Source organism: Coregonus clupeaformis, chromosome 20 (assembly GCF_020615455.1).
Source record: "Coregonus clupeaformis isolate EN_2021a chromosome 20, ASM2061545v1, whole genome shotgun sequence".
Classification (NCBI taxonomy): Eukaryota; Metazoa; Chordata; class Actinopteri; order Salmoniformes; family Salmonidae; genus Coregonus; species Coregonus clupeaformis.
This window is the reverse complement of record NC_059211.1, coordinates 2,936,105-2,962,891: the sequence shown is the minus strand read 5'-3', so window position 1 is coordinate 2,962,891 and position 26,787 is coordinate 2,936,105. Positions and strand designations below refer to the sequence as shown.

Below are 26,787 nucleotides of genomic sequence, written 5' to 3'. Positions count from 1 at the left end.
TCAAACAGGTGCCATTAATACAGGTAACGAGTGGAGGACAGAGGAGCCTCTTAAAGAAGAAGTTACAGGTCTGTGAGAGCCAGAAATCTTGCTTGTTTGTAGGTGACCAAATACTTATTTTCCACCATAATTTGCAAATCAATTCATAAAAAATCCTACAATATGATTTTCTGGATTTTTTTTCCTCAATTTGTCTGTCATAGTTGACGTGAACCTATGATGAAGGCCTCTCTCATCTTTTTAAGTGGGAGAACTTGCACAATTGGTGGCTGACTAAATACTTTTTTTCCCCACTGTATGTGTATGTGTAAGTATGTGTATGTGTATATATGTGTGTATGTATGTATGTATGTATGTATGTATGTATGTATGTATATGTGTATGTATGTATGTGTGTATATATATGTGTATGTGTATGTATGTATATATATATATATACAGTGGGGAGAACAAGTATTTGATACACTGCCGATTTTGCAGGTTTTCCTACTTACAAAGCATGTAGAGGTCTGTAATTTTTATCATAGGTACACTTCAACTGTGAGAGACGGAATCTAAAACAAAAATCCAGAAAATCACATTGTATGATATTTAAGTAATTAATATGCATTTTATTGCATCACATAAGTATTTGATACATCAGAGAAGCAGAACTTAATATTTGGTACAGAAACCTTTGTTTGCTATTACAGAGATCATACGTTTCCTGTAGGTCTTTACCAGGTTTGCACACACTGCAGCAGGGATTTTGGCCACTCCTCTTTACAGACCTTCTCCAGATCCTTCAGGTTTCGGGGCTGTCGCTGGGCAATACGGACTTTCAGCTCCTTCCAAAGATTTTCTATTGGGTTCAGGTCTGGAGACTGGCTAGGCCACTCCAGGACCTTGAGATGCTTCTTACGGAGCCACTCCTTAGTTGCCCTGGCTGTGTGTTTCGGGTCTTTATCATGCTGGAAGACCCAGCCACGACCCATCTTCAATGCTCTTACTGAGGGAAGGAGGTTGTTGGCCAAGATCTCGCGATACATGGCCCCATCCATCCTCCCCTCAATACGGTGCAGTCGTCCTGTCCCCTTTGCAGAAAAACATCCCCAAAGAATGATGTTTCCACCTCCATGCTTCACGGTTGGGATGGTGTTCTTGGGGTTGTACTCATCCTTCTTCTTCCTCCAAACACGGTGAGTGGAGTTTAGACCAAAAAGCTCTATTTTTGTCTAATCAGACCACATGACCTTCTCCCATTCCTCCTCTGGATCATCCAGATGGTCATTGGCAAACTTCAGACGGGCCTGGACATGTGCTGGCTTGAGTAGGGGGACCTTGCGTGCGCAGCAGGATTTTAATCCATGACGGCGTAGTGTGTTACTAATGGTTTTCTTTGAGACTGTGGTCCCAGCTCTCTTCAGGTCATTGACCAGGTCCTGCCGTGTAGTTCTGGGCTGATCCCTCACCTTCCTCATGATCATTGATGCCCCACGAGGTGAGATCTTGCTTGGAGCCCCAGACCGAGGGTGATTGACCGTCATCTTGAACTTCTTCCATTTTCTAATAATTGCGCCAACAGTTGTTGCCTTCTCACCAAGCTGCTTGCCTATTGTCCTGTAGCCCATCCCAGCCTTGTGCAGGTCAACAATTTTATCCCTGATGTCCTTACACAGCTCTCTGGTCTTGGCCATTGTGGAGAGGTTGGAGTCTGTTTGATTGGGTGTGTGGACAGGTGTCTTTTATACAGGTAACGAGTTCAAACAGGTGCAGTTAATACAGGTAATGAGTGGAGAACAGGAGGGCTTCTTAAAGAAAAACTAACAGGTCTGTGAGAGCCGGAATTCTTACTGATTGGTAGGTGATCAAATACTTATGTCATGCAATAAAATGCAAATTAATTACTAAAAAATCATACAATGTGATTTTCTGGATTTTTGTTGTAGATTCCATCTCTAACAGTTGAAGTGTACCTATTATAAAAATTACAGACCTCTACATGCTTTGTAAGTAGGAAAACCTGAAAAATCGGCAGTTAATCAAATACTTGTTCTCCCCACTGTATATATATATATATATATATATATATATATATATATATATATATAAAACATGGTGGATTGGAAGTGATGCAGAAAATTAAATTGATGGAAGTTACAATCTATCTGCAATATTAAGCTGAAAACATTAACACACTACATTTCTGATCTTTACTGAGAATTCAAAAGTAAACCAGTGTTTGGATGAATTGGCTCTAGAACAGTTTGCTCCAACTGTAGGCCTATACAAGCATCCATCTGTCCAATAAATTTATTGCTGTCCATCTGCCCTTTGTTAAATTAAATAATGTAATTTCATTTACAGTAGCCCTAGTACACTACTGCATCTGTATTTGATGCCTGTCTCCTCCGTTTTATCACAACACATTCTGGTAACATCAAATGATAATTATTTCAATAAGAACATATTCAAACAATCCATCTCAAAAACTGCAGAGCCATGTAAAAATAGCTGAATTATAGGCAACAATTATAGGCTTGAATGTACAGTTTTGTGCATGCAGCAGGCATAAATATAATGGTTTCGGTCTGCATTCCAGTCTGCATTTTGAGTGTCTTGGTCTGGTCTGGGACACATTTGTACCCGTTACAGATAACTTCTATGGTCTAGAATTGAGTCAAGTCAAGACCGTCCATGAGGTCGCCTAGTCCCGACGTGAAGATGCTATCCCTTGCCTGACAGACCAACTTCCTCCTGCTTTCCTCGTGTCAAAATCTAATTCCTGCACGTGCGCCACCATATATGCACAAACAATCAGATAACTTGTGGGGAACCTTTATTTTCACATGAGAAAAGCAGAGAGGAAGCGAGTCTATGCAGGTAGCCAAGTGGTTAAGACAATTGGTCCAGTTATCGGAAGGGTGCTGGTTCGAATCCCCGAGCCAATTATGTGAAACATCTGTTGATGTGCCCTTGAGCAACGCACTTAACCCTAAATGCTCCTGTAAGTCGTTCTGGAAAAGAACATCTGTTAAATGTAAAAATGGCTACAACAGACCCTTGTTTGTCTGTTTAATAATTTGTTATTTTATATAAATTCACTACGGTATAAAGACCAACCCTCTGCTGAACTGTCACCTTGCCGCGGTTGAGGAGATTGCGTACTGCAATGACCCTGAGAACTAAACCGAAGTTTTGAACACCACCACACTTCAACGAATAGAACGTTTCGAAGCCAAAGCATCAAATCGAAACTGAACGTTTAGACAGCCTCTCAATCTAATGTTTTATCAGATTCACTCAGACCTTCTGAACGGTAACAGCCTGAAGCGTTTATGCGGTAAGATTTGAACGTTTTCTGTGTCTGTAGCCTAGCTTTTCTTAATAATAATGAAAGCTTATTAATTGTTGACCATATATATTGCATTACAAGTGTGCATTTACCGATAAAAAAAAAAAAAAAGCCGTCCATTTGGCTCCCTGATTTGCATACTGCTACTACTGCTTTTTGAGCTTAAACAACGATTTAATGCATATACGTTAGCATTTTTTTCATGGTTCTAGGTCGATTTTTTAACATTTTGAGCGAAGAGCCGTTTGGGAGCCAAATGAGCCTTCTCTTTTACGTGAACAGAGCCAAGTGCGCCGGCTCACGGAAAATACTCAGAATGTCCATCATAGCACAGACGTCAATTCAACCGCTATACCACTTTGGTTCAACATCATTTCATTGAAATGACGTGGAAACAACGTTGATTCAACCAGTGTGTGCCCACTGCCAGTGGGTATCTATTTGCATAGTATAAGGGTGTCTATTTGCCTAGTAAAAGTGAAAGAGTCCATCATTTGCAAGCAGGTTATGTTTCATTTTGCGCATCCAACATTTTGGAGCTTTCTCCACATGTCAAGTATACTATATGGCATTTTTTTGTTTGTTTTTGTCCTCAAACCACAACCAAATTAAGTGCTAAATTCATAGGCTGAATTGTAGTTACAGAACTTCCTTCTAATTTACTTTCCCTTTAAGTGAGGTTTACTGGGATTCTACTGCAAAATGTATTCAATAACTGGTTGGTTTACTCCAGATATATTTTCCTATTGATATTACTCCCATACAAGCCAATGTCTAGGTTAGTAAAAAATGAATTTGGAAATTGCATTACAACCATCTGGGGACACAAAGGTGCAAGGCAATACACAGCCTATATCACAATAAAAAATATGTTAATCTTTTTTTAATGAATGCTTTAAAAAGTGTAAAACCAAAGACCAGGTGGAGTACAACGAGTGTGCTAAATAAACAATTGAAGAGGGGGATACTGCACATTTGTCCCTAGATTATTGCATGCATTTTTGTATCTGTAGCCCTATTTCATGCATCTTTCCATAAAAGGTCCCTCCAGTAGCCTTCACTAGGTAGACAAAAAAAATCCCTTATTCTCCCATTGCAGCTGTTTATTCCTTTGGGCGTTCTTCAGCCGCATTGGCTCCAGAAGCAATGAGGATATTGTGGGGGGAAATAACTCCAACAGCTTTAGTGGCCACTTGAATTCATTTAACATTACTGTCATCTCCCACACATTGTTTCCTTAATAATAGAATGTGTTTCCTTCAGTGAATGTTATGCTCTTTTGTGTATTTGTATAATATTGCATTTGTTTGCCGAAGAAATAGTTGAAACAGACATGTTAACAATCCAGATGGGAGGTGACCAGTATATAGCTAAATAGGGGACAGTTGCTTATGTGAGGCCCATATTCACAATGCACTTAGTTAAGACCAGTGCTTGACTTGGGATGGAAGAAGTGCAGGAGCTGTCTTTTTCCAAGTCTGTCCATTAGACTATGTTCACTGAAATCCACAAATTACATTATGCTATAGAGACCTCTGATTATTCACTGTTAACGGTTTATACACATTTTCCATTAATTCTCCACGACTTTTAACCAAATTTCCATGACTATTATTATAGTCTACATGAAAAAGTAAGCATTATTGACACTGGAAAGCTGCTGTGTCTGATCCCATGTAGACCTACCTCCTCCTGCCGTTGTGCCCTTGATCAAGGCACTTAGCCCCCCCACATAGAACTGCACTGTTAGTCACATGTTGTCAACAGGTGGTCAACCCTCCATCTGGAGAGCTCCTGGGTGTGCAGGCTTGGCTTTTTCAACATTACAACCAAATACTTTTGTCTTTATAAAATGATTCCCTCATTCTATAAATCAGGGATCAAATGGATAAGGTAGGCTACTTCAAAGCAAGGTATCTAACTAGACATGTTTATATATAAGGCTCAAATATTCATGTTTCGGGGGAGATCAATGCACAGCCAGTTATTTGTCAATTAAGGTATTCTTAGAATATTTTTTAACGTTGTCGCAATTACATGGCTACTGTTTAATAGAGGGGAATCCCCGCTTTCCAACAGTGTAGATCTATTTAGGCTCTACATTGTCGGTGGAAGGGCAACAACGAAATTAATGCTTAGTTAGCTATAGTTAACTAGCGAGATAACTGCTACAAGTTATGTTTTAAATTGGTGATATAGTTAATCTGTCTGTCATTATTTTTTACAGTACCAGTCAAAAGTTTGGACACACCTACTCATTCCAGGGTTTTTCTTTATTTTTACTATTTTCTACATTGTAGAATAATAGTGAAGACATCAAAACTATGAAATAACACATATGGAATCATGTAGTAACCAAAAAAGTGTTAAACAAATCAAAATATATTTTATATTTGTCACGCCCTGACATAGAGTTCGCTAGTTGGTTTGGTCAGTGTGTGAATATCTATGTGATGTGAATATCTATGTTTGGGATTTCTATGTTGGCCGGGTGTGGTTCCCAATCAGAGGCAGCTGTCGATCGTTGTCTCTGATTGGGGATCATACTTAGGTAGCCATTTTGCCTACCTATGTTGTGGGATCTTGACTCTTGTTTGGCTTGTTTGTGTGTAGCCATTGTGAGCTTCATGTTACGTTGCTTTTGTTGTTTTGTCGTGTGTTAACTTCGTGAATAAACATGTATGCATGCCACGCTGCACCTTGGTCCAATCCTGTACTCAACGTACGTGACAATATTTGAGATTCTTCAAATAGCCACCCTTTGCCTTGATGACAGCTTTGCACACTCTTGGCATTCTCTCAACCAGCTTCATGAGGTAGTCACCTGGAATGCATTTCAATTAACAGTTGTGCCTTGTTAAAAGTTAATTTGTGGAATTTATTTCCTTCTTAATGCATTTGAGCCAGTCCGTTGTGTTGTGACAAGGTAGGGGTGGTATACAGAAGATAGCCCTATTTGGTAAAAGACCAAGTCCATATTATGGCAAAAACAGCTAAATAAGCAAAGAGGAACAACAGTCTATCATTACTTTAAGACTTGAAGGTCAGTCAATCAGGAACATTTCAAGAACTTTTAAAGTTTCTTCAAGTGCAGTCGCAAAAACCATCAAGCGCTATGATGAAACTGGCTCTCATGAGGACCGCCACTGGAAAGGAAGACCCAGAGTTACCTCTGCTGCAGAGGATAAGTTCATTAGAGTTACCAGCCTCAGAATTGCAGCCCAAATAAATGCTTCACAGAGTTCAAGTAACAGACACATCTCAACATCAACTGTTCAGAGGAGACTGAGTGAATCAGGCCTTCATGGTCAAATTGCTGCAAAGAAACCACTACTAAAGGACACCAATAAGAAGAAGAGACTTGCTTGGGCCAAGAAACACGAGCAATGGACATTAGACCAGTGGAAATCTGTCCTTTGGTCCAAATTTCAGATTTTTGGTTCCAACTGCCGTGTCTTTGTGAGACGCGGAGTAGGATGATCTCCGCATGTGTGGTTCCCACCGTGAAGCATGGAGGAGGAGGTGTGATGGTGTGTCCTGAACATCTCTAAAACTAAGAGCATTGTATTTGGTACAAATCATTCCCTATGTTGTAGACCTCAGCTGAATTTGTAATGAATGGTGTGGCTGTTGAACAAGTTGAGGAGACTAAATTACTTGGCATTACCTTAGATTGTAAACTATCGTGGTCAAAACATATAGATTCAATGGTTGTAAATGTCACGGTTTACTAAGCCAGAACCCAGAAGCAGACCAGGACAAGGTACTTTGAGACAAAGGTGAGTGTTTATTTAATAGACTCCCGAGTGAGGCTGCATAATCCAGGGAACAGAGCGGGTGGCGTGGATGGGTTGTTGAGGGTGCAGTGGTAGGTCCAGAAATGGCTCGGCAGCCGCCGACCATCAGGCAGAGGTTGGGTGAAGGTTCCGGGTGTGAGACTGCAGACAGAACAAAACGGAGGTAAGTACACAGCAAGTCAACAAGGTGCAAAACAACAAAACTAACACTCGTAGCTCAGAGGCTGATACGCTGACAAACATACTGTTCATGGCTAACGATCCGGCAGGAACTGGATGTTAGGCCAGAGCCTAAGAAGGGTGATGATCAGGACCAGGTGTGCAGATTGCTGATGGGATGCAGGTGCGGAAATCAAGAGCGCTCCCCGGAGCGTTCCCGAACCCTCGGGAAACTGGAGATCACGAACAGAAACACTAGTCACCAGACAGGACCCGACTCAGACTGCCGGGATCGTTACAGTACCCCCCCTCCGGCCGAACGCCACCGGGCGGACTCCCGGAGCGCCAGGATGGAGGCGGTAGAAGTCACTGATGAGGTCAGCATCTAGGACCTGTCGCCGCGGAATCCAACTCCTCTCTTCAGGGCCATACCCCTCCCAGTCCACGAGATACTGGAAACCCCCGGCCCCGCCGTCTGGAATCCATGATGCGACGCACCGTGTAGGCAGGACCACCTCCGATCATCCGAGGAGGAGGAGGAGGAGGCGGAGGAGGCAACAGAGGACTGAGGAAGACAGGCTTGAGGCAGGAGACATGAAAGGTGGGATGGACTCTGAGCGTCCTCGGTAGTTTGAGTCGAACTGCCACTGGATTGATCACCTTCTCCACCACAAACGGACCAATGAACTTGGTAACAACTTCCTAGACTCAGTCCGTAACGGAAGATCCCGTGTGGCCAACCAAACCCTATCTCCGATGGTATAGGTGGGAGCGGGGATCCGGCGGCGGTCGCCTGGAGCTGATACCGGTCCGAAACTCTAAGGAGTGCCTTTCTGGCCCGATGCCAGGTCCGGTGGCAGCGAATATGGGCCTGAACAGAAGGCACTGAGAGCTCCTTCTCCTGAGAAGGGAACAGGGGAGGTTGGTAGCCATACAGGCACTGGAAGGGAGACATCCCAGTGGCAGATGTAGGGGAGAGTATTGTGGGCATACTCAACCCAAGGCAACTGAGAGACCCAGGAGGTGGGGTTGGAAGAGACCAGACAGCGTAGCGTGGATTCCATCTTCTGGTTGGCTCTCTCCGCCTGACCATTGGATTGGGGGTGAAAACCAGATGTGAGACTGACTGTAGCTCCAATGGCCAAACAGAAGGACTTCCAGACAGCAGAGGTAAACTGAGGGCCACGGTCGGAAAGCGATATCACTGGGCAAACCGTGGACCCTGAAAACCTCCCTAACCAGGATCTCGGACGTCTCCGAGGCAGAGGAAGCTTGGCAATTGGCACAAAGTGGGCGAACTTGCTGAATCTGTCCACGATAGTCAGAACGACCGTGTTCCCCTCAGAAGCGGGCAACCCAGTGACGAAGTCCAGGGCCAGATGCGACCATGGTCGCCGGGAATAGGAAGGGGGTGAAGTAGTCCAGAGCTGGGCCGATTGGCACTCTTATTCTGCGCACACACTGGACAGGCAGCAACAAAACCCCCGAGTATCCTCGGCCATGGCAGGCCACCAAAAAGCGTCTGCGAAGAAACGCCATTGTCCGAGCCACGCCAGGGTGACAAGCCATCTTGCTGGCGTGGGACCATTTGAGGACAGCAGGAACGAACCGACTCCGGCACAAACAACCGACCGGGTGGACCGTTACCGGGACCGGGCTGAGTCGAAGGGCCGCCAGCACCTCCTCCTCAATCTTCCACATAACTGCTCCCACGACGCAGTTCCGGGGGAGAATTGTCTCGGTCTTGGACCCACTCTCCTCCGTCTTGGAGAACATCCGGGACAAGGCGTCCGCCTTGCCGTTCTTAGATCCAGGTCGGAGCGTCAGGGAAAACTTGAATCGTCCGAAAAACAACGCCCACCTGGCCTGGCGGGAGTTGAGACGTTTAGCCGATTGCACGTAAGCAAGATTCTTGTGGTCAGTCCAGACAATAAACGGTTGCTCCGCCCCTCCAACCAGTGGCGCCACTCCTCCAAGGCAAGTTTCACCGCGAGAAGCTCCCGGTTACCCACATCGTAATTCCTCTCCGCAGGCGAAAGGCGACGAGAGTAGTAGGCGCAGGGATGGAGTTTACTGTCCGTGGAGCATCGCTGCGACAGGATGGCGCCAACTCCCACATCAGACGCGCGTCCACTTCAACGGCGAACTGACGGGGCCGTGTCCGGTTGAGAGAGAATCGGTGCGTTGGTGAATCGCCTCTTCAAATCCAGAAACGCTTCGATCCGCCTCCGGATTCCACTTGAAGGTCCTGATACTGGAAGTCAAGGCAGTTAACGGAGCGGCCACACGGCTGTAATCCCGGATGAATCTGCGGTAGAAATTCGCAAACCCCAAAAATCTCTGGAGCTGCAATCTCGTACCGGGCTGGGCCCATTCCAGAACCGCTCTAACCTTCTCCTGGTCCATCCTAATCTCTCCCCTGGAGATGATGTACCCGAGAAAGGATGTCGTGTGGGCGTGAAACTCGCACTTCTCGGCCTTCCACGAACAGGCGATTCTCCAACAATCGCTGCAGAACCTGCCGGACATGCTGGACGTGGTCGGAAGGTTCCTTCGAGAAGATCAGAATGTCATCCAGGTAAACAAACACAAAGAGACCGATCATATCTCTCAGGACGTCGTTCACCATACTCTGGAATACCGCTGGAGCATTGGTCAGTCCAAACGGCATCACCTGATACCGAAGTGACCCATCGGTGTATTGAAACCCGTCAACCACTCGTCCCCCTCTCTGATCCGGACCATGTGATACGACATTGCGTAGGTCTAGCTTGGTGAATACCGTAGCACCCTGTAAGGAGTCGAAGGCAGAACTCATCAAGGGCAGGGGATACTTGTTCTTGACCGTGATGGCATTCAACCCCCGATAATCAATACACGGTCGAAGAGAGCCATCCTTCTTACCCACAAAGAAGAATCCTGCCCCCCAGGGGTGATGACGAGGGACGACGAGACCAGCCGCTAGGGACTCCTTGATGTAGGTCTCCAACGCCTCACGTTCAGGTCGGGAGATACTGTATAACCTTCCTTTGGGGTAGACAGCTCCCGGGAACAGGTTGATGGCACAATCATATGGTCGGTGGGGAGGGAGTGACAGAGCCTTCTGCTTACTGAAAACTTCCCCCCAAGTCGTGATATGTCTCGGGAACCAGGGACAAATCTGGGGGTTTAGCCTCAATCACCTGACTGGGAACCGAATGGGGGCAGGCAGTCTTGAGACAGTTAGCATGACAATCAAGGCTCCAACTCGTTACCTTGCCCGTCACCCAATCGAACGTGGGATTGTGTTCCTTCAGCCAGGGGTATCCAAGGACCAGAGGAACATGGGAAGACGGCAGAATGAAGAATGAAATCATCTCAGAATGATTCCCCGACAACCGCATCTTAACCGGTTCAGTCCTCATCGTGATCGTGCCAGACTACTGCCGTTCAGAGTGGTCGCTTCAATGGCTTCCGGCAATTGCTCCTTGGAAAGCCCCAGCTGTTCCACCAACTCGGCATCAAGAAAGCTTCCATCGGCACCTGAATCGATAAAAGCGTTAATCGCTAAGCTTTGATTCCTGTTCACAAGGGTAGCGGGAAACGGGGTCTGACAGAGGTACTGAGAGGTTGAAACTGGCTCGCTAAAAGTCCTCCCAACTTTAGCGAGCCGGGCAGTTTGACGACCGCCGGGAACAAGTGGAGCTGTAATGTCCCGAGCGACCACAGTAGAGGCAGCAGTTGGTCTTACGTCTATGTTGACGCTCCTCCTTGGTTAACCCGTGCCGCCCCACTTGCATGGGTTCAGAATCGGGAGAGAGGTCCTCTCCACTAATCCTTTGTGGTGGAGAATGATCGACGTGTTCTGGTCCACCACCCGACCCGACTGGGAACTGAGAAGCTGATCGATTGGACGGACCCCATTGCTTCTCCCTCCTTCGCTCTCGGACTCGATTATCCACCCGAATAGACAAGGCTACCAAGCTGTCCAGGTCACTAGGCTCCGGATAGGAGATCAACTCATCCTTGAGCTGCTCCGACAGACCCTGGTAAAAGGCCGCTTGCAGAGACTCCTCGTTCCACCCACTCTCCACAGCCAACGTCTTGAACTCGATCACGAAGTCGGCCACGCTGCGAGTTCCTTGGTGAAGTGAAAACAGGCGCCTAGCTGCGTCCCTCCCTCGGACGGAATGGTCGAAGAGCTTCCTCATCTCGGCCGTGAACCCCTGGTATGAAGCCATGCAGGGATCCTGTCGTTCCCAAACGGCTGAAGCCCACTCCAGCGCTCGACCACGCAGCAACTCAATCACAAAGGCTATCCCTAGCCTTGTCTGTGGCATAAGAGTAGGGCTGTAGATCGAACACTAATCCACACTGCATAAGGAAGGAACGGCATCTTCCCAGCTCCCCCTCATATTTATCCGGCGTCGGAACCTTGGGCTCACGGAGGGACACAACTTCAGAAGCGGCAGGCGAGATGGGTGAAACCGGTAGTGGATCCTCCACCGGACACTTGCGTTGGTTCTGGACCTCCGTCAGACCGGTAGAAAGGTTCCGAACTGACAACGCGATCTCCTGTAGTACCGTGCTATGATGGCCCAACATCTTCTCCTGCTGGGTAATGGCATGGCGAACAGAGTCCAGGTCCGCTGGGTTCATACTGGCCGGATCGTTCTGTCACGGTTTACTAAGCCAGAACCCAGAAGCAGACCAGGACAAGGTACTTTGAGACAAAGGTGAGTGTTTATTTAATAGACTCCCGAGTGAGGCTGCATAATCCAGGGAACAGAGCGGGTGGCGTGGATGGGTTGTTGAGGGTGCAGTGGTAGGTCCAGAAATGGCTCGGCAGCCGCCACCATCAGGCAGAGGTTGGGTGAAGGTTCCGGGTGTGAGACTGCAGACAGAACAAAACGGAGGTAAGTACACAGCAAGTCAACAAGGTGCAAAACAACAAAACTAACACTCGGTAGCTCAGAGGCTGATACGCTGACAAACATACTGTTCATGGCTAACGATCCGGCAGGAACTGGATGTTAGGCCAGAGCCTAAGAAGGGTGATGATCAGGACCAGGTGTGCAGATTGCTGATGGGATGCAGGTGCGGAAATCAAGAGCGCTCCCCGGAGCGTTCCCGAACCCTCGGGAAACTGGAGATCACGAACAGAAACACTAGTCACCAGACAGGACCCGACTCAGACTGCCGGGATCGTTACAGTAAAGATGGGGAGAGGTCTGTCTGTAATAAAGAGATGCTCTGATTTTTTGACACCACACTCCAAAAAGCAAGTTCTGCAGGCTCTAGTTTTGTCTAATCTTGATTATTGTCCAGTCGTGTGGTCCAGTGCTGCAAGGAAAGACCTAGTTAAGCTGCAGCTGGCCCAAAACAGAGCGGCACGTCTTTCTCTTCATTGTAATCAGAGGGCTGATATAAATACTATTCATGCCAGTCTCTCTTGGCTAAGAGTTGAGGATAGACTGACTGCATCACTTCTTCTTTTTATAAGAAACATTAATGTGTTGAAAATCCCAAATTGTTTGCATAGTCAATTTACACACAGCTCTGACACACACACTTACCCCACCAGACATGCCACCAGGGGTCTTTTCACGGTCCCCAAATCCAGAACAAATTCAAGAAAGCGTACAGTATTATATAGAGAAACCTGGTTTCAAAAAACAGATAAAGCAACACCTCACGGCACAACGCCGCTCCCCTATTTGACCTAGATAGTTTGTGTGTATGTATTGATATGTAGGCTACGTGTGCCTTTAAACATTTTTTTATGTAGTTCTTGTCTATTAATGTTCTGTATTATGTAATGTTTCATGTTTTGTGTGGACCCCAGGAAGAGTAGCTGCTGCTTTTGCAACAGCTAATGGGGATCCTAATAAAATAAACCCCCCAAAAAATCGGTGTGTGAATCTGGGCCAGTGATACGCTACTTTGTTTTTACAGAGGAGTGCCAGTATGGCATTCCAGACCGTTCCGGACAGTCAAGCACTGGTTAAGACATATTCAGCACTGGATTATAATTAATATCTGTCTGGTTTCTGTTAGCAACTGTTTTATGTTTATTTTCGGATGACAGTCCAGAGCCATTGTGAGTGACAGGCAGTCTATTAACCTACCTTACACAGTCTATAGACTGACCTCATACTGCTGTGATAAGTGTTGTCATTGTACATTTCTGTCTTCCTACTCAGGAATCCAAAGATGACTTCAGCTACCAGCTTGCTGTTTTTTGCGATCCATTTTGCCTGTATCAGAGCTGAAAATTCCTCTGAGAGTAAGTTGTGCCATGAATGCCATAATAATGGTTATAAAATGTTATATACAAAAATAGTTTTCAGATGATTGTTACCTTTCTCTGTGGTTTGGGAGAACTGTGTATAATTTTTTTAACCAAAATATCAATAAGATTGGTCACATGATAAAACTGACTACAATAACAGTAATTCTCTCTTGTATTAATGTCAATTTCTTTCTCTGATATTTTACTAACAGAATTTGTCAAACTGGAGTGTAAAACAGAATACCATGGGGTTTATGGTCAGCAGTCAATTGTAGAATGCATTGTCAAACCAGTGGTTGAGGATGTGACCATCATAACAGTGACCTGGAAGAGAGTGGGAGCTGCTGCTAATTTGTTGGAATACCATAAAGATAAAATGATCCCAACCCCTGGGTTTAAATTTGCTGAGCCATCCTGGAACAAGAAGAATATGAATGTGTCCTTGTTGTTGACAAATACCAAGATGGCCGACAATGGGGAGTATGAATGCGAGGTGGAAACAGATGTTGGGACTGACAAAGCTACACCCAGCCTCAGTGTCACAGGTGTGTCATAGACTGTCTACAGTGTCATTTTAGGAAAATATACACATTTTTCAACACCGGTTCATGAAAGGAGCAAACTAAACGTGAGATATTCAGCCAAGCTTGGAGTGCAATAGAAGAATAGACAACTTCTTTTTTTTTATGTGTCTCGGCTCATAGCTTATGATGCCCATACGCTGAAATCCTTTGGAAAGTTCTATTCAACTTCCATTGTTGTCACACACACACACACACACACACACACACACACACACACACACACGTGCACACAACCATACAACCACGAAGTCTTGCATCGAGGATAGAATTGTGAAATACAGTAGAACAGGCTTTTCATTTCTAAGAAAGCACTTCCATACAGTTATGATACAAAGTTGATAAGGATGTTTATTCTGTAATATTCTCAGGGGGAGTTCAGATATATTTGTAAGTGTGTGATTGGACAGCACAGCAGGAGCGTTGTTTACTTTCTGTTTCAGAATGACAGTGCTCAAATGGTACACAGTAGTACCACGTCCACAAATAGCCTCCATAATGCCATTCTGCCCATGGCATGCAATCAGTGTTTACAAATAATGTACACAGACTCAATTAGAACATCTGAGTGATAAAAAAAAGGTCATTCCAGTTTATTAAAATCACTCCTACTGTAATCTCATTCCAAGTTATAATCGTTGGATTGACGTTGAAAAGGTGCAGAGTCCGTCTAGACAATGTTTACCCGCTGACGTTGTATAACTACTGATGTACCAAATAGCACCCACATGTATAATATAATTTCCCCTTACTCTCTCTCTCTTCCAGCTAAGTACAAAACTCCAACCATGAGCTCCATCCCTGACACCAACATCCAAGAGAACACAGATGTTACCATTTTCTGCAACTCTACAGGCGGGCACCAGAAAGGGTTGATCTGGTGGTTTGATGAGTTTGGCACAAACTGCACAGAGAGTGCTGAACTGGTGGCCAAAGAGACCGACGATGGTCTGTTTAGCCTCGCCAGTAATTTCACAGTGCTGAAGGCAACATCCAGTTACACGAACTACACGTGCAAAGTGCTCAATGTCAATGGAGCCCTGGAGGGGAAGGCTTCATTTGAGATCCAGTTTGTGTCCCGAAACCTAGGTATGTTCTGCCATGGCTGCTACCTAATGGTATGAATATGTTGGTGATGTCATCCTTTGTAAAAGCAGGGCCAAGTCCAAAACCTGCCAATTTATCTCATTCCCTCATCCTGACCCTGATAATTGTAAAACAATTCAGCCTCAATCTAGTCTACTTTTAAAATCATAGATGTTTTTTACGACGTCTTTATCACATTTCTGAACGCAATAAAAGTCAGCCTTATACATTTTATTTTTGTCATTTAGCAGACGCTCTTATCCAGAGTGACTTACAGTTAGTGAGTGCATACATTTTTCATACTGGCCCCCCGTGGGAATCGAACCCACAACCCTTGCGTTGCAAGCGCCATGCTCTACCGACTGAGCTACACGGGGAGTGAACAACATGTCACTGAGGAGTGGAGTAGATACAAAGAATTATAACACTGCCCTAGGTCAGGCCATAACATCCTCCCGAATCTGACTGAACACCTTCCTTGAAACTCGAACAAAAGGAAAATGTTTGTCTTTGTTTGGATAAGAAACAATAGAGCGCAATAGTAATGGCGTCTTTTTGTAGGCACTAACTCCACCACGGTTCGTTGGACAAAGCCTATTGAGAAAATGAATGGAGTTTTTGTAGCGTTTTTGGATAAACGCCAAAAATAAGGTCTGTGGTAAACATAGGCTTAGGAGATCTTATACATTTTGTCCTATGAGATAATCTTCATCAGTGAACGTAACCTTTTGTGAATTTTGAAGCATTTATGTAATTTAATAATGCACATAAAGGCTTCATAATTCATAAAGGTCATGTTAACTGACTGATATTATCTCATAGAACAAAACGTATAAGACCTCCTAAACCTGTGTTAACCTCAGACCTTATTTTCGGCGTTTATCTCAAAACCGTATTCTTTCGCCTTTAATTTTTGCCATAGGAATGGCTGAATGAACCAAGGGTAACTCATTTCCGGGTTTTAGGACTACAAGCTGGCAAGCTCTATTCATGCGTGTTTCAACAGGAATCCAGAAGATCTTCAATGTTTGCTTAACCCAGTCTACTTGTCATCTGATGAGCTATAGGAAATTACTCGGTTAATCTGATCCAATAGGTCCATAGAGGGGGAAATAATGATAGTGGAGTTGTAACTACCTGCACTAGTTGCAAATTAGAGCTGATAGTCTCCAATCTGTCTCTAATGCCCCTTATCATGATTCATAAGTGCAGTCATAATACCTTCTTACCAGAACATTCTGTCTCTGCAGTTGTGTTTCTCATCTCTGGCAGCCATTTTGAATATTATTTCTGACCTGCAGTCCTCCAGCTGTTGTTCTTTAGCCTGGCTGGGAACTTTTAAAGAAAAAGGATCCATCTAATGCCAAAACTAATTGTTCTTAGCAATGGGAAGTAAAGCATCTCTTTCCTGCAGTCAATGGCCAAAAGCACCCTCTTTGGCCTCATGGGTGGAATTGTATTAATATTTAATATTTTTCATAATTTCACAATTATAAAATAAATACATATTTTTTTTAAAACAACAAAAATCCGGTGTTTCTATGTCAAACGGTTTTGTTATATTCCAGTCTTCTAGATTTGTTTAAGACTACCAATAATCTCTCTGTGTGACCCTGATTTAGCCCACTGCAGTAAAAGGTTATTAAGATGCATTTAGATTAGAACAGAGCTCAAGTCTGTGTGTCTGAAATGCCCTGATACTGAATTTGACCCAAGCATAGCTAACCTTTTTCTCTTGACTTCATATGAATTGCCTATTTATTTTGTAACTCCCAATTTTTGTCAATTTTGTCTGTCCAGGTAGTAAAGCTGATAACTTGGATTCTGTGTCCAACACCAAGTGGCTTGCCCCGGTTGTAGTCATAGGATCTCTGATCATTGGACTCCTTGCTGCGCTGCTGTTTTTTAAGAAGCGCTCCGCCCAACGTAAGTACATGAATTGTCATACTCATAAAGTAGAGACTGTTGTGTGTGTATAACTCCATAATATCATTACATGGAGCTTTGATCATGTATCTGATCATGTATCTGTTTGTCATGCTAGCTAGTGCTAGATTAACCAGTACAGAGGCCCTTCCTCTGCCAAGCCTGCATGCTCTGGCAGCCATCCATTTTGGCTTTGCATGGGGGATTACACAACCTGTAATGTTGTCTGGTAACTCAGCCAATCGTTTAGAGTAGTCAAATCAGTGGTATGTTGTGGCATACTATTAACCATGAATAACAGTATAGTTAATACTTAACACAATCCATAATGCTATTATAATATAATATACACTGAGTATACCTAACATTAGGAACACCTTCCTATTATTGAGTTGCAAACACCTTTTGCCCTCAGAACAGCCTCAATTTGTCAGGGGATGGCCTCTACAAGGTGTTGATAGAGTTCCACAGGGATGCTGGCCCATGTTGACTCCAATGCTTCCCACAGTTGTGTCAAGTTGGCTGGTTGTCCTTTGGGTGGTGGACCATTCTTGATACACACGAGAAACTGTTGAGTGTGAAAAACCCAGCAGTGTTGCAGTTCTTGACACACTCAAACCGGTGGGCCTGGCACCTACTTCCATACCCCGTTCAAAGGCACTTCAATCTTTTGTCTTGCCCATTCACCCTCTCAATGGCACACATACACAATCCATGTCTCAATTGTATCAAGGCTTAAATCTAGCTTTAACCTGTCTCCTCCCCTTCATCTACACTGATTGAAGTCGATTTAACAGGTGACATCAATAAGGGATCATAGCTTTCACCTGGATTCACCTGATTTGATCAAAATTATAACTCAACAAATTATTACATTTTCCAAGGCAAAAGCAATACTCCATAATGCATTCACATAGCCTGAGTGCCAGTCTGAGTGCCAGGCTATCATGCCAACTCCTTGTCACTCATCGTCATGCGTAAACATCTTTGTCTTGACAATTTGCTATGGAGTTGGCAAGAGTAGTACAAACAGCTATTTGACCAGGCTAGCATTCACATGCTTTTGGTTTGTGAAACTAGCCACTCAGCCTTGGACAGTAAAACTGTGAAACAGTGGCCACTCACCCGGAACACATGTCTGTCTGTTGTCACCCTTCCAAATCTACTCACTAACCACATCCTCTCTCTGTTCCTCTTTACTGTAGCTTCAGAGGGAGATACTTTGTTTGCATTGGGCCCTTATGTCTGATATGCTGTACATACAGTGTCTGTCCTATCAGTCTAGGGCAGGTATGGGGGCCTCCAGGGGCAAACATGGGCCTGGTTTCTGGTCCCAGTCCGTCCCTGTATCTGTCCCTGTATAATATCTGATATGCTGTACACACAGTATCTATCTTAGCTATCCTATTAAACATGACTACTAGGGTGATTGAATGTAAGTCAAAGGGAAGTGTTTCATCACATGCATCACAAGTGGAGTATAAAATGGAGGCTGGATTATTACTAATTGTTTACCAAACCAGTTGGCGATGATGATGGCTCCGCTTTTGTACTGTTCTCATGGGGAAATCGTAATAATTGACTCACCCCTGTCCTAATTAAGGTAGTTTAGCTGCGTGGCTGTGGTGAAGAGAGATTATTTATTTGGGTCATACTATTATGTAATCCTGGGTGAAATATGGGCCTACCTGCACTGTGAGGGAAGACTTGCTGTCTTGACTAACTTTTCTCTTTCTGCCCAACTGTTAATTCCACTGAACTTTGGAGGAGGCAATGGTCCTCTGGAGACATTCCTCCACAATATGTCACAGATCAGCTTCTCACTTGTCCTTGTCAGTTATAGGTCACAGTGGCCATCCAACAGACAGACATCACGATGAGACATACAGACATCACGATCACTGACTTAGTCTTTTTCTTTTTTAGGTGGCCACCAAACAGATACCAGGCATGATGACGATGTTGAAGCAAAAGGTACTGTGTCCATGTGTTCAATCTACAATTAATATATCTATATTTATATTGTACATCTAAAATGAATATATCTATCTAAAGTATATTGTATCTACATCTACTGTATTTATAATAGAGCTCTTTCTATTCAGCATCATAGCTTCATGGGGGACATGTTTTTTTAAATGATTGATTATCTTGTAGTTTACATGCTGTCCTTGCTCCTTGTAATGATTAGTGGTGTCTCTCCTGTTTTTACTTTCTATTATTTTGTAACAATATGATCTTTCTCTCTCATTCTCTCCATCTTTCTCTCTCTCGCCTTCTCTGTCTGTCTCAGTCGGTCTCTTTTTCTTTCACTCTCTTTCTCTTTCCCTCCCTCCCGCTCCCTCTCTCCAGGTCTAAACAGTGACAGTTCATAGGATCAGCATTCCAGTCTCTAGTAACTGATTAGTTAACTGGCAGTCTCTGGAAGGGACTGTTTCCTTGATGATCAATAAGGGGCTTGTCACCATCACTATCCTTTGATGGACTGTTTCCTGTTAAGTGTCCGGTGACAGTCACTTTGGCACTCAGGTCATTCTGATTGAGGCATTTGTTTCTTCTTAATCTGCTGATAATACCAGCCTTTAAGCACTGTGGTTGATGACTGTGGTTGATGACTTTAAAAGCCTATGTTTAAAAGCCTAACATGAATGGTTCTATACAGCAATGTTTTTTTCATGACTGAGCAAATTTCAGGTCTGCTGAGCGCAAACTTGAACGTTGCGAAAATTCTGTGCAACTTCCAGCGCGCTTTTACTGTGAACACTGAGGCTGTACCCAGTTTAAGTTTGTTTTAACAGTGGTCAAGTAGGCTAGTGTGGCTATCATAACGTAGGCCTACCAGAGTGGCCTACCATAAAAAACAATGGAGCAAATGCATCCCATAACATTTTAACATGGAAATAGCTGTTCTATTGTTCAGCCTACAGTAGCAGCCAATGTGTGGTGTTCAATGTAGGCCTACATTCAAAGACTTTAGAAAAAAAACATGCAGGGCTTGACATTAACCTGTTTATCCACTTGTCCTTCAGACAAGGCGGTGACTGAAAATGTTGTTTGATGCAAGAAAAAACACTTTATAAAATAAATGCCTCATTATTCCCATACCATTATTACAGAGAATCAGACAAATTATGCTACCCTCTGCCTATTGGCTACTTAGCTTATTCAAGCCTGTTTCAAAATACAACACTGTCCCTTTAAGATAAAAAAGAAAGTGCTTTACCTGACCCTCCCCCACCCATTGCTGACTACAAATGCTCAATAACTGGGCTCACAACTCACTAACTAGCAAAGGATATGAACAAATGTACAAATGTGCACACATCACTACATGTAACTCTCGCTTTGTTTTCAAAACAAGGGCATCTACTCATGACCGCTCATGCTGTAAAAACAGTCCAGTTCAAAGTGAATGGCACAGATCCATATATGGCAATGGTCTATTTGCATATAGGCCTACAACAAAATCTCTTGCATAGTTAGTTTTGCATACTATGTCTTGCATAGTTAATTTTGTTTCTGTAAGTTGCATTGAAGGTGGCTATTATTGCGTTGATTTGATCACAATTCCCACAGTAAAGGGAAACGTTGATAGTGTTAACTAACGGGGAAAACGAGAAAGTTAAGTGAAATTCAATCTCGTGCTTCTCTGCATGGGCTGATATTTCTTCTGCACGGCATTCCCGGGGAGCTGCGCGCCCACACGCCGCTTAGAGGGAACATTGTTAACGAGTGAACACTGCACTTTTCCAGAAACATTAAGTAAATCTGGTTTCGTAAGACTGTACAACAAGACATGTTTCATTTCACCAAAGATTTGTTGATCATCAGGTTTTGATGGATACTACCGGGCCTGGCACTATGCTCCCTGAGCTTTGATTCTGCTACAATGTGTATGGGAAGAAATGTTAGGCTAAATAGTGCATTACTTTTGACTAGAAAGAATAGGGTGCCATTTGGAATTCAACCTTTGACTTGACTTTGTGTAATCTCTGGAATGTATTGTAACATTAACCAACCTTGTTACCAACCTAGGTAGCCTGTTGCTTCAACAGTTCTACTGCAGCAGTTTCTTTTGTTTTGTCCTTCCTTTTTCTGCTGGTGGAAAATTCTGATCTGTGTCTATATCTATGTCTGATCTGTGTCTATATCTATGTCTGATCTGTGTCTATATCTATGTCTGATCTGTGTCTAGATCTATGTCTGATCTGTGTCTAGATCTATGTCTGATCTGTGTCTATATCTATGTCTGATCTGTGTCTATATCTATGTCTGATCTGTGTCTATATCTATGTCTGATCTGTGTCTATATCTATGTCTGATCTGTGTCTATATCTATGTCTGATCTGTGTCTATATCTATGTCTGATCTGTGTCTATATCTATGTCTTGCCCAGGGCTCGCCTCTATGAGGTCTGTTTAATGGAACGCAACAGTAAACATGAAAAACAATGGACTAGAGTCAATTATTAATCTGAGAGAATTGGTATCAGCTTCAATTTAACACAGACATTTTCACCTGGTGGTTGATTATGAAAATATTGGAAAACCATTTCAAAACATTTTGTGTTATGCAAGAGGCAGCTATTGTCTTATAGTTATATAATGATTGTTTCAGTTCCCTTGGTTTTTCTGATATCATGTTGCTGGTAATGGCATTACATATCGACAGAGAAATCTGTTGTTGTATTGTGGCAACTTGAGGTGAATGCCGTCCACAACAAGACTCCACCTCCCACAATTCCTGCCAAATCTTCTACAGTATCTGCTCCTTCTTGCTTAAGTGCAGACTTCGCAGTTGGCACTGTAGATAAAGATATGATTAACCTATTTCTATGCCAGCCTGCATGGCACTAGTCAGGGACTTTTTTGTTGTTGATCTTTGCTTAGATCTACTATGGTGGCTTGAGATGTTTGTGTGTAAAGTTACGTTTATTTCCCATTTCTAACAAAAATAAGACATGTTATTTCGTAATGTAAGAGGCCGAGATGAGAGCGGACTCCTGTCTGTATATGAAGTGATTATCATGTGATTTGTTAATAGGTTAAAAAAAAGACAACGTCCTGTTTTCGGCCGATAGATATGCCTGCTTGAGGCCTACTCTGCACTTTACCCCATATAACAGACTTTATTGTTGCTACATTTTGTATGTTTTTATATGTGACTTTGTTTGTTATTAATGAGATCATTGAGATGAAAGCTTTTTTACTTTGTTCAGATAAAAAATTTAAATAATCTTTTGTATAATATTTTTGGGTATATTTCGCACTGTTAAATTCCTGTTCAAATCTCACACCTTGATACTGTTCATTAAATATAGGGCAGTTAGAAAGTTGTTACATGGAAAGTTTTGTAAATAGAATGAAAGGAAGATTTTCAATTGTTGTTTTTAATTACTACAGTCTTTAAATAAATGAAAATCATAATTGATGGGGAGGCTAATCTGCATTCTTTCATGTTCTAAGATCTAAACTGTTTTAATACGTTTTAAGGAACCAAAAGCGGGAAACCCATTGTGAGGAAAATGTATATAATTACTGCACAAAGATATATATATATATTTTTCATCATTATGTACCTGAAGACTACTTTTTGCCCAGCGACAGTACATTAGTACACACTAGCAAAACGTAGCAAAACAATTCGCAACGGAAAACAAAAACAAATGTTTCGTATTCTTATCTTAAGTTCAGGTGGTCCCTCTACATCGGCTTTCATTTCGTCCCTTGTGAATAAAACCCTGGTTTGATTGAATTCAAGTTAGAGATATGACACTGAACAGAAGGCAACATGTCCACTAGAGGGAATTCTCTCCTCATATTAAAATTCTGATGCAAAGCGTGAGAAGAGATATGAGCTGAGTTTTATTGATATTGAGAAAAATGTACATCTGAAAGATGAATAACATGAACACAACATGATGTAACGTTGATCTGCTTTAACATAACTGTAGATATGTGAATACAATAAAGTTGATTTACAGATGGGTCTGTTTTGTTTATAACAATGCAATCCGTCTAAACTCTCCACTCACCATATTTTTTGTCTAACACATTAAACCATTGAAATTATAATAACATATACAGTGGGGAGAACAAGTATTTGATACACTGCCAATTTTGCAGGTTTTCCTACTTACAAAGCATGTAGAGGTCTGTAATTTGTATCATAGGTACACTTCAACTGTGAGAAACGGAATCTAAAACAAAAATCCAGAAAATCACATTGTATGATTTTTAAGTAATTAATTTGCATTTTATTGCATGACATAAGTATTTGATCACCTACCAACCAGTAAGAATTCCGGCTCTCACAGACCTGTTAGTTTTTCTTTAAGAAGCCCTCCTGTTCTCCACTCATTACCTGTATTAACTGCACCTGTTTGAACTCGTTACCTGTATAAAAGACACCTGTCCACACACTCAATCAAACAGACTCCAACCTCTCCACAATAGCCAAGACCAGAGAGCTGTGTCAGGACATCAGGGATAAAATTGTAGACCTGCACAAAGCTGGGATGGGCTACAGGACAATAGGCAAGCAGCTTGGTGAGAAGGCAACAACTGTTGGCACAATTATTAGAAAATGGAAGAAGTTCAAGATGACGGTCAATCACCCTCGGTCTGGGGCTCCATGCAAGATCTCACCTCGTGGGGCATCAATGATCATGAGGAAGGTGAGGGATCAGCCCAGAACTACACGGCAGGACCTGGTCAATGACCTGAAGAGAGCTGGGACCACAGTCTCAAAGAAAACCATTAGTAACACACTACGCCGTCATGGATTAAAATCCTGCAGCGCACGCAAGGTCCCCCTGCTCAAGCCAGCGCATGTCCAGGCCCGTCTGAAGTTTGCCAATGACCATCTGGATGATCCAGAGGAGGAATGGGAGAAGGTCATGTGGTCTGATGAGACAGAAATAGAGCTTTTTGGTCTAAACTCCACACGCCGTGTTTGGAGGAAGAAGAAGGATGAGTACAACCCAAAGAACACCATCCCAACCGTGAAGCATGGAGGTGGAAACATCATTCTTTGGGGATGCTTTTCTGCAAAGGGGACAGGACGACTGCACCGTATTGAGGGGAGGATGGATGGGGCCATGTATCGCGAGATCTTGGCCAACAACCTCCTTCCCTCAGTAAGAGCATTGAAGATGGGTCGTGGCTGGGTCTTCCAGCATGACAACGACCCGAAACACACAGCCAGGGCAACTAAGGAGTGGCTCCGTAAGAAGCATCTCAAGGTCCTAGAGTGGCCTAGCCAGTCTCCAGACCTGAACCCAATAGAACATCTTTGGAGGGAGCTGAAAGTCCATATTGCCCAGCGACAGCTCCGAAACCTGATGGATCTGGAGAAGGTCTGTATGGAGGAGTGGGCCAAAATCCCTGCTACAGTGTGTGCAAACCTGGTCAAGACCTACAGGAAACGTATGATCTCTGTAATTGCAAACAAAGGTTTCTGTACCAAATATTAAGTTCTGCTTTTCTGATGTATCAAATACTTATGTCATGCAATAAAATGCAAATTAAGTACTTAAAAATCATACAATGTGATTTTCTGGATTTTTGTTTTAGATTCCGTCTGTCACAGTTGAAGTGTACATATGATAAAAATTACAGACCTCTACATGCTTTGTAAGTAGGAAAACCTGCAAAATCGGCAGTGTATCAAATACTTGTTCTCCCCACTGTATATAGAATTGTATTCAACTTAGAATTCTAAATTAGACTGCAGTAATACATGCCGGTGTGGTTGACTGTAAGGGACTGTGATGTCAGATGTATCCTATTTCCTGTCTTTATAAGTAGACAATACAGTACACAGCCAGGTGTGGTGATGGTGATGTCACTGCTGAGGTGTTTTCTGTTGTTCTACTTCTCATTCAAGGAATTGACCACAGCAGTAGGTAAGGCAAGCAGTTTTTTCCCTCCAATCAAGATTGATTCTGTTTTTATGAAGCATTCTCAATTGAATTCTGAATTGACCCCAACCCTGCAGGGAACAGAAAGGCACAGACATAGCCTAGATCACTATACTTTTTTGGGGGGGAAATGTTGAAATCTACTTGAAAAATTTTTAGAATCAAAGACCAGTTGGATTACAAGAAGTGTGTTAAATTAAATTGAAGAGAGGGGTACTGAATACTTTAATCCCTTGATCATCGCATGAATTTTCGCATATGCAGGCCTATTTCATGCATCTTTCCATAAAAGGTCCTTCCAGTATCCTTCACCAGGGAGGAACAAATCCCTTATTATCCCATTGCAGATGTTTATTCCTTTGGGCATTCTTCAGCTGCATTGGCTGCAGAAGCAATGAGGATATTGTGGGGGAGAATAACTCCAACAGCTTTAGTGGCCACTTGAATTCATTTAACATTACTGTAATCTCCCACACATTGCTTCCTTAATAATAGAATGTGTTTCCTTCAGTGTGTAAAAAAAAAAGCCTTTCGTGAAATAACACTTGCCCTTGACTTTTTCCACCTTACTAGCTCTGGCTTTGCTGATAGCTACTTTATTGAGGAAACATTTATTTACTATGACTGTGATATGTGATTGTCCCACCTAGCTACACTACATGACCAAAAGTATGTGGACATCTGCTCGTCGAACATCTCATTCCAGAATCATGGGCATTAATACGGAGTTGGACCCCCCCTTTGCTGCTATAACAGCCTCCACTCTTCTGGGAAGGCTTTCCAGCAATGTTGGAACATTGCTGCGGGGACTTGCTTCCATTCAGCCACAAGAACATTAGTGAGGTCTGGCACTGATGTTGGGGGATTAGGCCTGGCTTGCAGTCGGCGTTCCAATTTATCCCAAAGGTGTTCAATGGGGTTGAGGTCAGAGCTCTGTGCAGGCCAGTCAAGTTCTTCCACACCGATCTCAACAGACCATTTCTGTATGGACCTCGCTTTGTGCATGGGGGCATTGTCATGCTGAAACAGGAAAGGGCCTTCCCCAAACTGTTGCCACAATGTTGGAAGCACAGAATCGTCTAGAATGTCATTGTATGCTGAAGCATTAAGATTTCCCTTCACTGGAACTAAGGGTCCTAGCCCAAACCCTGAAAAACAGCCCCAGACCATTATCCTCCTCCACCAAACTTTATAGTTGGCACTATGTATTCAGGCAGGTAGCGTTCTCCTAGCATCCGCCAAACCCAGATTTGTCCGTCAGACTGCCAGATGGTGAAGCGTGATTCAAACAGAATGTGTTTCCACTGCTCCAGAGTCCAATGGCGGCGAGCTTTACACCACTCCAGCCAACGCTTGGCATTGCGCATGGTGATCTTATGCTTGTGTGTAGCTGCTCGGCCATGGAAACCCTATTCATGAAGCTCCCGACTAACAGTTATTGTGCTGACATTGCTTCCAAAGGCAGTTTGGAACTCGGTAGTGAGTGTTGCAACCGAGGACAGACGATTTTTACGTGCTAATCCTTCAGCACTCGCCGGTCCCATTCTGTGAGCTTGTGTGTCATACTACTTTGTGGCTCAGCCGTTGTTGCTCCTAGACGTTTCCACTTCACAATAACAGCACTTACAGTTGACCAGTGCAGTTCTAGCAGGGCAGAAATTTGATGAACTGACTTGTTGGAAAGGTGGCATCCTATGACGGTGCCATGTTGA

The 26,787-nt window shown here is 43.4% G+C and overlaps 1 protein-coding gene across 1 annotated transcript; it reads left to right on the top strand.

Moving 5' to 3' along the window:
- The first annotated feature begins 3,230 nt into the window (after positions 1 to 3,230).
- Positions 3,231 to 19,892, top strand: LOC121533199. Its single transcript, XM_041839005.2, has 7 exons — positions 3,231 to 3,322; positions 13,473 to 13,555; positions 13,774 to 14,106; positions 14,911 to 15,231; positions 17,029 to 17,154; positions 19,081 to 19,128; positions 19,507 to 19,892. Exons 1-7 carry the CDS (start codon positions 3,318 to 3,320, stop codon positions 19,527 to 19,529), a joined length of 939 nt encoding a protein of 312 aa, XP_041694939.2. The 5' UTR covers positions 3,231 to 3,317; the 3' UTR covers positions 19,530 to 19,892.
- The last annotated feature ends 6,895 nt before the right edge of the window (positions 19,893 to 26,787 follow it).